The sequence below is a fragment of the Sesamum indicum genome, unplaced genomic scaffold (genome assembly GCF_000512975.1).
Source record: "Sesamum indicum cultivar Zhongzhi No. 13 unplaced genomic scaffold, S_indicum_v1.0 scaffold00121, whole genome shotgun sequence".
Taxonomy (NCBI): Eukaryota; Viridiplantae; Streptophyta; class Magnoliopsida; order Lamiales; family Pedaliaceae; genus Sesamum; species Sesamum indicum.
In genome coordinates, this window is record NW_011628050.1 from 97,177 (window position 1) to 110,168 (window position 12,992).

The 12,992-nt window shown below is 36.8% G+C and overlaps 2 protein-coding genes across 3 annotated transcripts; both read left to right on the forward strand.

The window, feature by feature from the left end:
* Positions 1-4,058: 4,058 nt before the first annotated feature.
* On the forward strand, positions 4,059-5,219 carry LOC110011297. Its single transcript, XM_020691227.1, has 3 exons — positions 4,059-4,127; positions 4,243-4,704; positions 4,986-5,219. The coding sequence occupies exons 1-3, from the start codon at positions 4,059-4,061 to the stop codon at positions 5,217-5,219; spliced, it is 765 nt and encodes a 254-aa protein (XP_020546886.1).
* A 630-nt stretch (positions 5,220-5,849) lies between these two features.
* LOC105179083 lies at positions 5,850-8,656 on the forward strand. Of its 2 annotated transcripts, none has more exons than XR_849209.2 (5): positions 5,850-6,046; positions 7,243-7,538; positions 7,623-7,742; positions 7,844-8,209; positions 8,284-8,656. XR_849209.2 is itself a non-coding variant. In XM_011102678.2 (5 exons), exons 2-5 carry the CDS (start codon positions 7,467-7,469, stop codon positions 8,569-8,571), a joined length of 582 nt encoding a protein of 193 aa, XP_011100980.1. In that variant the 5' UTR covers positions 5,850-6,046; positions 7,243-7,466; the 3' UTR covers positions 8,572-8,656. The 2 variants fall into 2 exon arrangements, 1 of the variants encoding a protein (XP_011100980.1); XM_011102678.2 differs by having other exon boundaries at positions 8,108-8,209.
* Positions 8,657-12,992: the final 4,336 nt, after the last annotated feature.

A 12,992-nucleotide genomic window follows, 5' to 3' on the forward strand; every position in this document is an offset into this window, starting at 1 on the left:
GGACGTTCAAAATAAATCAAGAAAAGGTGATTCTTAAGTTTTGTTTTTTTTACTCTTCTCCTTTTTCATTATACCAATAGCTATATTAATTTTATTGTCGTTTAATTTTATTAGCTACATCGAAGGCCCGAAAACTTCAAGGGTACACCCCTTGGAATCATGGTTTCACTGCGATTTCATTTTATTTTACACAATTTATTTTAACCATTTCCGCTTGTGCGTTCCCTGGCCGATTCACTTGCACCTCGCGGTGCCTTTCAAAAAGAAATTGCAAAAAAAAGAAAAAGAGTTATGATCAAGAAACATGGATAAAAATAAATACGGAAAAAATGAATATATTTTTGGAATGGACAGAAATCAGGAGGATCATATAAAAGGTGTTCATCTAGTTTAACCAGCATTATTTTCTAAAAGCTATTAATAAGAATAGGGACTTACAAGAAAGTCAAGTTTTCTAATGAGACACATATATGTAGTATCACAAAAACAGCGAATAAATTACTTATGATGAACAATGAATTTATCAAGAAGGTTCTTCACAAACTGCTCAGCAGCATATCTCCAATCTGCAGCACTGGAAATTGCAAATACTAAGCAAAAACTTGATAGCGAGATGATAAAGGTTGCAGTTGATCAAATTTCAACTTGACCAACACTTATGTGGTCTCCTGTAAATAATTCTTGAGCCATTAAAAAAAATCATGGACTCTAAAAAAACTCTCTGTTCGCTCACACACACTAGCACACCTTAAGATACACACACTACAACCCTAACACCTCACGGTGAACTCGGTGGCGATGGGAAGGAGACGGCGGAGGACGCCGTTGAGGTTGGTGATCGACTGGGAGAGGACGAGCGTGTTGCTGTACGCGTTAACAACGGATTTGGGGACTTTGAAATCGACAATGAAGGTCATGGCAATGAGGTTTTGCGTGCGGTTGATAGCAGTGATGGGCAGACGGATACTGTTGATGCTATTCGAGCAGCGCAAGTGGACATGCTTGGAGACGACGGCAGTTTGCAGCGTGATGCGGGTACCATGGGAAACGTTCGCTCCTCCTTCAATATTGCAGAATTCCATCACTTGGTGCATAAGGTAATCGATAATGGTGATAAAACTTCTCTTGTGGCACTGGAAAACTTAAAGTAGATGTGGGAAGAGAAGTTTGGCCCTATCCGTTCCCATCGCGTTCTCCAGGTTGATGGTAATTTGCTGGTACGCAAATTTCGTATGGCTCGTCGGAATCTGCTCATTCCTCCGTCCACAGCCGCAGTGCAATCTGTTCAGACAACAGTTTCTTCTACTAGGGCTTCTCAAGAGTTGAACCCGAAGCCTGTTCTGCCGCTGGAGGAGATCACAACACCTCTATCAGTTTCTACACAGTTTTCGGCTACTGGAACTGTTTTTGTTGCTGCTGAAACTATTTCTGTTGTTGCAGGTACTATTTATGTTGCTTCCATAACTGTTGTTGCATTGTCGTCCGAAATTGGGGAGCTAACGGAAGGTGTGCCAAGGCAGCCGCGGTTGGATGCTGGTGTGTGTGAAAATATGAGCATCTTCATAGGTACGACTCCCCTCCATGCATCGAGTCAGTCCGATTCATTTGTTGATAAATTCGCTACTGCTTTCAATAATTCTAGTCGTAGAACGTTCAAGTACATTGAGCCAAGTGTGCAAAATGGAGAAGTTGTAATCTGATCATCCTTGAGCATGATACGTGATGGGTCTTGATAGTGGAAACATACGGCTATGGGATATTTTTTGGGTCTTGACCGTGGAAACCGTATTTTCATCACTTGAATGCTTTTGTTCGTTCAATATGGTCAGCTATGAAGGACGTTATCGTGATACCAAATGATTTTTATTTCTTTCAATTAAATACGATGAAGTAATTGAGGGGGGGCCTTAGTTGTTTCAAGGACAACCGACTGTACTTCATAAGTGGGAACCGGGGATGGCGTTGTGTAAACACAAACATATGCAAGTCCCGGTGTGGATCCGACTGAAGCACCTACCAGTGGAGTTTTGGACACTTGAGGGGCATGGCGCGGTTGCAAGTGGGGTGGGAAATCCGTTGTACCCTGATGCTATCACGAAAGCATGCACGAGACTGGACTTTGCTCGTGTGAATGCTCTTGATCATGGAAGCGGGACTTATTATGCTTCCAACGCAAGGTGAGCCATTCACTAGGCACAATTGTAGCACGAATGAGAGGAGCTTATCGAAGCAGCTTGATAGAGTATTGGTCAATGATATAGTCATGCAATATTGGCCGAATGCTTGTTACTGAAGCCTTGCTCCAAGTACGTCAGATCATTCTCGTCTCCTATTCCATCGCTGCACGCGATTAAATTGTGTAAGTGTCTTCTGCTTTGATAACTATTTGGCTTCCTCCCCTGACTTTCTTGATGTAGTTCAGTCGGTTTGGAGGCATACTATTGTGGGTATAGCTATGTTTGCGGTTACGAGGAAGCTTCGTGCCCTTAAACCTACTTTTAGGGCAATTCGAAAGCGCAAAGGGGATCTTTCATTAAATGTTGAGTTAGCAAGGGGATTCCTTGCTACTACCTAGGAGCTATTGGCGAGAAATCGGCATGACGAGCTACTCCTGCATCTTGAGCATTGCTGCAGACTTGTCTATATGCGCGCCATCAAACTAGAACAAATCATGTTGCAACAACGGGCCTAGATGCAGTAGATGAATGGGGGAGATCAATGCTCGCGCATCTTTTTCAAAAAAGTGGTTGTCTGCCGATCATCAAAGCAAATCTTTCAAATTAATGGCTCAGACGACAATATGTTCACTAATCAAGATGATATTATTGCTGAATTTCTTCGTTACTTTCAGCAGTTGCTAAGTGGTGAACGGCGGGAGCGGATGGTGAATATTGCACACTTACGCTCGTGGGCTAGGCATGTGTTGATGATTGAGGAGGGTGTTGCACCCACAGCACATGTTACTCGAGATGAGGTGAAGGAGGCCTTCTTTGACGTCGAGGAGGACAAAGCACCAGGCCCGGATGGACATTTTGCAGGTTTCTACAGATCTGCATGGCTTATTGTGGGGCAGGAAATAACGAATGATGTTTTGGAATTCTTTCAACATGGGCGACTATTGAGGCAAGTTAACACGACGATGATTGCCTTAATTTCGAAGGTACATAATCCCTTGACTGTTGGTGATTTTCGTCCTATTTTCTGTTGTAGCGTGCTTTATAAAGCAATTACTAAAATTCTAGTGAAGCGTATTCGAGTGGTGCTTGATAAATTGATTAGCCCTATGCAAAATGCATTTGTTCCGGACCGCTATATTGGAGACAATGTATTACTTGTTTAGGAACTGTTCTCAGGTTATAACCAACAGCGCACTCCACCCCGGTGTGCGATGAAGGTAGACTTGAGAAAGGATTATATGGTGGAGTGGGACACTGCGGCTTTTTAAGTTCTCAGTGAAATTCATTGGCTGGATCCGAGAGTGTGTCACCACCCCTTCTTTCTCGATTGCTGTCAATGGGGGTATTCATGGTTTCTTTGCACGGGCTAGAGGGTTGAGACAAGGTGATCCATGTCTCCTTACCTCTTTGTTTTGATTATGGAGGTGCTCGAACTTATTTTTCAGCAAAAAATAGAGCAAGATGGTGGATTCCTTTATCATTGGAGATGCAGTGAGATCGGGTTATTCCAACTATCATTTGCTGATGATTTGCCTCTATTCTGCCGAGCTGATGAGGGGTCCGTCCGGTTGTTCAAGGAGGGTTTAGAGATGTTTGCTTCATTGTCCGGGCTTCATACTAATGCTGCCAAGAGCCATATTATCTTCTCATGCTCTGCATATCCAATTCGAGATATACTACTTGGCATTCTTGGTTTTCAGGAGGGGATGCTTCCCGTCACTTATTTAGGTTTGCTACTCACTTCATCTAGGCTTACAATCACTTATTGTAAACCATTATTGCTGAAGATTGATTACAAGGTTGGGATGCATTTCAGTTGTCCTTCGCAACAAGGATACAACTGATAAAATCGATATCATGGCTCTTCAGATCTACTAGCCGATGGCATTTATTTGCCTAAAGGCATTATCAAAGAAATTGAGAAGCAGTTCCGCAACTTTCTATGGAAAGGTACATCGACCACTGGTTACCCTAAGGTTGCTTGGCCACTAGTGTGTCGACCAATTGAGAAGGGTGGCTAAGGACTTAAGGACCTTACTGGATTTAAATTGGCATTTATGACCAGGCACATATGGAAGGTGGTCACTTCAAACCTTACCCTATTTGGGTTTCATGGATTAACTCGATGCAACTGCATGGTAAATCTATATGGACGGTGGATGCTACGTCGAGTGCTTGGGGTTGGAGGAAGCTACTTCCACTACGTAGTACTTTGCAGCCGCATATACGTTATATGGTTGGTGATGGTGAGATGATATCGCTATGGAACGATCCATGGCATCCCCTAGGGCCTCTTATTCAATATGTCCCTCGCGGTCCCTCACTTACTCGCACATGTGGGGATGATCTACTTCGGGCGGTCATTCAGGATGGGGAGTGGCATTGGCCTCGGATGAGGAATGCTTTCATGCTCGATGTCACGCGACTTATACCTCTGATTAGCGGCGTTCGAGATTCCATTTTGCTTGATGGCGGCTTTTATGCCAACAAAATAGTCTATGATATTTTTCGGCACTCGGGCCCAAAGGTAGGCTGGTCTTCACTACTTATGGGCCCTTTCAAGATTCCCCGGAACACTTTTATACTATGGTTAGCATTGCATGAGAGTCTCTCCACCATGAATCGGCCGTGGTTTCAGCATCTCCATAGTGAGTGCGTATTATGCTCCAGTGGCACCATTGAGACTCACCAGCACCTATTCTTTTGTTGCCCTTATGCTAGACAGTGTATTCATTTATTGCGGCGGGAGGTCCGCTTTTCTTGGACCACTAGAGAATGGACCATTGACGTATTGATTGCTGCACGAAGATGGAGGGGAAGCATGTTGTCAATGCCGCTTATCGCAATCTTCTGGCATCCCTCGTGTACCACATTTGGCAAGAATGGAATCGACGGAGATATCAACAGCTGGATCGTGATGCATTATCTCTTGTTCGGATTATTATTGATGAGATTAGACTCCATATACTTAGTGCTGAACTTCCTCATAGCATTAGTACTATTATTTTGTGTAGAGTATGGCGGATACCATGGTATACTTAGACTGCGATTTGATTTGTATACTCTATACTATTACTTTACTTAATGAAATTTACCTTTACCCAAAAAAAAAAACACTTATATGGTCATCTATTACATGCCTAAACAATACTCTTGGTTAAGATTGATATTAATATAAGTAGAACCAATCATTGTAATTAAGTCCTGAAACTAAGTTCTCTGTCAAATTCTGTCAAACAGACCGAACCAGAGTGTTATCTATGTTAAGGGCTCAATTTTTCTTTTCATGTATTTCAGTTGCATTGTTCCACATAATGAATACTTTTCTACGACATTAAATTTTCAGTACAGATTTTTGTTTTATATTTTAGTGAAAAATAATTATTTATTTGGAATATTCTTTGTAACGAGGAGCAAAACGACGTCGTTTACTTTCTTTGGAATACCTTTTGTGATGGTTTTGTACACGGTCAGCCAATACGATATTGTTTAAGTTAAGTACAAATATCATATTTTATAGCTCTCTTTGTAACGATTTTATACACGGCTATGTGATTGGAATTCTTTTAGGCACGATTTTTCACGTATTGTAATACCTTCTGCACCGGCCGTTACAAAATATATATATATAAGGGCTACTTAGCATATTTTCCCCTATTTCTTTCACTCCCCTCTCCTCACTGTCTCTCTATCTCCCCGCCCCTCCCACGATCGCCACAGCCACCACCAACCCCACCCACCCCCACCACTCTCTCTCTTATTATCTGTCTTTCTCTCTCTCTTTCTCTTTTTTCTCTCTCCCTTGCCCCCTCCCCCACGTTTACCCCTACCACTGCCCCATCGGCCGCCCCACCAGCCACCGTTTAGAGGTAAGTAATCCCATCCCATGTATCTTTTTAAAAATTTATGCAATTTTTATTTGTATGCAATTTCATAAATGTATGTAAAAATTTTTAAATTTATCTAATTTAAAAAAAAATTGTAATTTTTATAAATTTTTATAATTCTCTAAATTTTATAAATTTTCATACATTTCTGATACTTTAATACATTTCTGTAATTTTTAAAAAATTTAAAAATTTTTGGTAATTTTAAAAAAATTTCTTAATTTTCTGAAATTCATAAAATTTTTCTGTGATTTTTAAAATTTTTTTGTAAATTTTATAATTTTTTTATAATTTTCCGTTATTTCATAAATTTTTAATACATTTCTGAAATTTTTAAAATTTTCCATAATTTTTTGTAATTTTAATTATTTTTTGTAATTTTAAAAAGATTCTAATAATTGTCTGTAATCTTAAACATTTTTAATAATTTTATGTAATTTTTATATTTTTCTTCATTTTTAATTTTTTTAAAACATTTTTATAAATTTTTGGTGATTTTTAAAAAATTTCTGTAATTTTTTTTGTAATTTTAAAAAAATCTTTAAATTTTTTGTAAAAATTTTTTTATGTAATTTCTGCAATTATAAAAAGAAAATTGGATCTTAAAGCCATTTTTAGAAAAAAAAAAAAAAATTGGACCTTAATGTACATTTTCGGGATAATATGCATTTTAGAATAAAATACCTTAATGTAATTTTAGGAAAAAAAATAAATCTTAATATAATTTTAGTGAAAAATTTGGACCTTAATACAATTTTTAGGCAAAATTTGGACCTTTATGTAATTTTTAGAAAAAATATGCATTTTAGGAGAATTAGGGGAAAAAATGGACCTCACTATAATTTTTAAAAAAAATTTGAACCTTAATACAATTTTTAGGCAAAATCTAGATCTTTATGCAATTTTCAAAAAAATATGCAGTTTAGGAGAATTAGGAAAAAGTGGACCTTAATACAATTTTGGGAAAAATTTGAACCTTTATGCAATTTTTAGAAAAATTATGCAGTTTTGGATAAGTAAGAATAAATGGACCCTAATGTGATTTAAGGAAAAAATTGGACTTTAATATAATTTTAACAAAAAAAAGAGCTTTAATGCATTTTTAAGGAAATTAAGGAGTTTACAAGAATCATAGAATTTAATGCAATTCTTTAATATTAACATTTTTTAAATTGTAGATCCTTGACTATCGGTGCTTCACCTCCTCCTGGACGAGGTCGTGGGTGGAGCTATGGTCGTGCATGCAGTTGTGGCCCTCCCAGTCCTTCTCCCGCCATTGGTGCGGATGCACCCCCACCATTGAAGCCTACATTCGGGTTGCTGTCAATTCCTACAGATCCCACCACAATGGGGTCAGCTACAACGGGCTCCAACAGCTCACAGACCCCAGTCAAGCCATGCGATGCACCACCACACCAGAGCCACCACTGCCACCAGCGACCCAAAGACAGTATATCAGCCTTCCAAATGCGAGGTACGTACGTAACAATAATTTATTAAATTATTGTACAAAATTTTTATTAATTTTTATTGTTCTTAATATTTAATTATTTTTTAGGTCGGACCAAGATTGTCACACTGCAATCCATACACAGCCAAAGGACATTATCCGCGTCCCTGGAAAAATATATCGCAAATCCCACAGGAGCACCAGTTATTCTGGTTCAATAATTTAAAGGTAAGAATAATATTTAATTGTAAGTAATACGTACATTTTTTTTAATGTGAAATTTGCAGCTATCTTACTGGTGGGACTACGACAATGGGTCGATGTTCTAGGTCGGCAAGTCGCAGGTGGATAAATTCGTGCAAAAACAGTTCGTCAACGCCCGGAATCAGTTGGCCCGACCGTTGCGGCTGGCCGAGGAGATTTGGCGCTAACTATTGAAGTACTGTGCAAGTCCAGAATTCCAAGCACAGTCCACGAGAATAAGCTCAATCGGGCAGCCAACCAGGACGTAGTTCTACCATATACTGTGGGAAGTCATCCTCCATTGGGATTTTTTAATTTTCTAATTATTTCTTTAAATGGTTTTTGAACAGGAGGCACAACTCAGACGCCCCGTCAAACAGATGGAGGTGTTCGAGAACTGCTATAAAAAGAAGGACGAGCATTGGAGCGGCCCGAGGGTAGAGGAGGTCTCGGTAAGTATAAAAAATAATTTAATTTTTTAATTTAAAATTATTTTTTTAAATCTAATCAATTAATTATTTCGTAGGAGTTGTTCCTGACGATGATGGAGGAGAGCCGAAACCAGCAAAACAGTGATCAAGACCCTTTATTATCCTCTCAAGGCTTTGTGGCCCCGAACGAGCAACATGTGTGGTTGTCAGCAACGGGCGACCGGAAGAGGGTCCGAGTATTCGGTCTTGGCTCCAAGGCCCACCACATGATTGTTGGACCATCACAGCCCAGCATGTCCACTGCTCCATCGTGCTCGCCACCACAACCATCGCGCCCCAACCGTAATGATCTAATAGCGAGGCTCGAGGAGTGGATGGGGTGAATGGATCCCACTTGGCCCGTTCCGTTCCTCCAGCCCCAATTGCCAACGAAGACGGACATGCGGCCAAAGGGGATGCTGATTTAGATTAGGATTTTTTTTATTTGTAAAAATATAATGTTAAAATAATATTTTTATTTCTGTAATTAAATTATTTTTATTTTCTTGTTATATTATTTATTTATTTATATAATATTGCACATTTAAGAAATTAAAACTACCTAGATATGACAAAAAATTTAATAATTTTTTTTATAAAAATAAATATTAAAATAGATTAAATATAATTAAATATTATAAAAAATATTTTTTTCATCGCTTTTGTAACGGCTTCGAGAATAAGAATTGTTGTCATGTAATCACAAAGTCGTTACAAAGACCGTGCAAAAGATAGTTTCAATTTCGAAAACAGCCGTCCAAAAAATGCCATTATTGAAACAGTAACAAAGGTAGATACAGAACTAAAACTATTGAAAAAAGAAATACAAAGCTCGATACAACAACTATCATGGCCATTACAAAAAGTATTCCAAAAACAATTCGATATTCAAGCAAAACCATACCTACATGTGTTACAAAGACCGTTCCAGTAATAATTAAATCAAATTTAATTTGGCCATTCCAAAAATAGGTCCAGATGCATTTTTTGCAATTGGACTATCCTTGTAACAGCCTATCGTGGTCGTTATAAATTGTAATTGCAATCAAGCAAGCCGCTACAAATATTTTGTAAAGCCCAAAAAGGTCGCAGTAGGGGGTGCCGTTACAAAAGTTGTTACAATTTTTAAAAAGTGTTCTAAATTATTAACTTGGCCATTATAAAATCAGTTACTATAAAATATTTTTTTTTGTAGTAAGCGACAGGCGAAGAGGTTTGGAATAGACCTCTTTATTTAACAGCTAGAAATAAATCTAGTGATAATAACTTTTAGCGATTGAACCAAATGGCCTCCTCTAGATAACATGGTCAATCTCAAGGGAGAATAACTTTTCAACAAGTGAACCAAGTAGCCTTGTCTAGCTAACATGGTCATTCTCAAGGGAGAATAACATTTTAGTGAGTGAACCAAGTGGTCTCATCCAGCTAACATAATCTTCCTCAGGGAGGTTGACTTTAGCAAGTTAACCAAGTGGTTTGTTTTAGCTAACATAGTCTTTGTCAAAACCTCATATGCCATCATATACGAAATGGAAGAAGAAATATAAATGTATCTAAGTCAAAAAATGCATTTAGATGGATAAGCCAAAGCACACAACGACTATCCTAAAAGTGCTTTCGACTTCAATTAGACTATATCATGTTACTAATGCCTTTTGCACAACTCTTTAAAGTAGCTCGCTTGCCTTTTATTCGACTCTTAAAGAGTAGAGCTCATATCGATTAATGAGCGTGGGTTGGCACTCAATTCTTCCTCTTGTGTGCTATACTACAATTTTCTTTACTAGCACATAGTACTGATAATAGTCATTTTGCTCATTCTCCAATTATGTGCTAGGTCTTACCACATCTGCCATCCATCTAAGAAGAGATTTGGAGACTCTAGCAAAACAAATAAGAGAGCTTTTACTTAGTCAAACTTTCTCTCAGTTCAATTACGAGCGAAGTGACCAATTTTTCTCATAGCACTTTGATATTTGTTAGTGTCACTTGCCTATACAAAAGTGATACGATTATCACTTTGTGGAACAAATTCGCACTTCTCATATTAGTCTTTGTTTAATCCAACATTACTTCAGTTGTTCAACATGAACAACAAGTGCATCAATTTTGTATTTCAATTCTAAAAAAAATTAACCCTAGTTTGGCGATTTCTTTAGTTGAAGACAAAAATAGATATCTATTAATTAGCTCAATTAGCAACTTAAGAATGAGTGAGCTCATATTTAATAATAGAGCTTAACAACTCCTCAACCATATCTTCTAGTTTGCAGCTTAACTAACAAATGTTCAAATTTTATTTGATCCATTATTTATAGTCAGTGTCCAAGTGGCGACAAGTTAAGCAATTATCCATCCTCACCATTAATTGACGTAAATAAAAAATGGCGATTAAATCTAGGATCTTTAGATTTTGTGCAAAAATTTGTATTGATTTATATTTTATTCTACATTCAAGTAAATTATTTATTATTTTTTATATCCAGCAAAATTGAAAAGTTTGCAAATCGATCAGTAATGATCTCCCATTGAGTACAAGTCATAATAAACTATTAACTAATCGTGAACAAAATAACTCTGTATCCATAAAAAAGTATCAAATACGTGCACTGTGCAATATGAATAAAAATAAAATAAAATTAGCCCCGAATGAACTACACTAACATTTGGTGTATCATATTGACATAATTTTTCTATGGTGGTAAATAGCAAAATATATCTCTAATAAAAAGTAATACATGGCCTTCCAAAAGATGGCCTAACAAATACATTTGAAAAAGTATAAATTACATTGACATAAGGCTTACAGCATTATTCTAAAACAAAGTTACATTATTTACTAAGGTTTACTACATCAATCTAGAAAAAATTGGGGATACTGCTTTATCTACCACCATTGTCATAAACTATCTCAGTAATAATAAAATATCACATAATACATGAGCACCCAAATATTAATGTCCATATATTCATATCACAAAAATAATATAGCACATATTCTCAATAAAGATTGAAATAAACACATATTGTTATGCAATTATCAGTGCTTGCATAAATATAATGAAAGCCTCAATAGAATAAATTGCAACAAAAAATAGTGCAATAAAATAGATATATTGGCATAATTGCAATCATAAAATATTGCAATAAATAATTATATAAGCATAAATTGTAATAATAAATAATCATAATAGGAATGGCAACCACAAGTTTTGCAATCACAAAATAAGCATATAATTTTCTAAGTCATTCTCAATATTTTACAACACAAAATGGAGAAAATAATATTTAGACTTAGAAAAATAAAATAAAATAATTTTCAAACACCCAAAATAGTCGCCCCATCAAATATAATTTTTAATTTTTTTTTCTTTGTTTTGGTTGGAAAATCAAATTTTTGAGAAAAAAACACTTGGCCAAACTGCCCCTAAGTCGGGAGCCAACTATGTGCCATAGATTTGGCTCGGCTCTATTTGGCGGCTCACAAGATAGCCAAGAGGCCTTGTGTCCCTTTGTCCAACTAGCGCCAAGTTAGCCATCATGAAACCCGCGCCTAGTTGTCGTAGCATCAGCGACCAGTCAGCTCGCCTCCGGCCAGCGACTCTTTTCTGGCGACTTCGCCAGCCACATTTCGCCGAAAAATTCAAAAATCCATATCTCATTCATTTTAAATATGTTTTCGATGATTTTGACATCATTTAGAACCTGTTTTCAGGCTCTACAGCATAGCATAAAAATATTTAGCAAAAAACAATTAAATCATGTCCCATTTTCTGATCAATAAAAATAAATTTAAACCTAGGCTTTTTTTTACATACAAACTACTCATCCAATTTTCACCATATTTAACCACATGATCTCCACATTAAAATTTATATATGGTGAAAAATTCCATTCTTTCATAATTACAACGAATTTTGTAAAAAAATTCCAACATAAAAAGCTTTCGCGATCAATCAGGTAATTCTAAAGAGATTAAGCCATAACGGCTCTGATACCACTGGTCAAAATAACAATGGGTAATTGTCACATATGATAAATATATATGTGCATGCTAATCAATCAATTAATATATTGGCACATAATTTTGCATCGAATTAACTTTTAGCAGCGGAAGTATGTTGATCCATGTATCCAAATCTGGCTCGTAGACAAGCCTATGCCTTGATTAGATTAAGAACATATGAACTTTCTTGTTGTCTTGAAAATCACCTCACGAACATCTTAAAAATTCCCCCACGTTGGTTCTTGCTCGAAATAATGTGGAAACCGTGGAAATGCCTTTTGCTCGCCCTTAATGAAATATTACCAAAGTAACCCACTCTTTACAAACCTCAAATCGATGGAGTCTATGGTGATGCTCCAATGAAGAACATAGAGAGAAATGTAAAGTGAGAGAGAGAATATTTGGAGACAATATTGTGATCAACTCATTTGTATCACTTGTATTTCTATATACTTGTATTTCAAATTCAGGTACTTTCATCCAAATGTAGCATAATTGGGGAGTTTTAGATTTGCTCCTTCCGTTCAAATCTACAAAATTCAATCAAGCTACATTTGAAATGATAAATTGGAGTTAATCAACATTTAACAAAATATAATTCAAAATCTGTGTTGTTAAGATAGTCCAAACAAATCCTTTCGAATTGTTATTAGGTATTTTGAAATCCATAATTTTGAATACATCAATCCAAATGTAACCTCACACAAATTTGCAGTTCAAGAAAATTAATAGCTAAAATCCAGCTAGAAGGTGACGTAC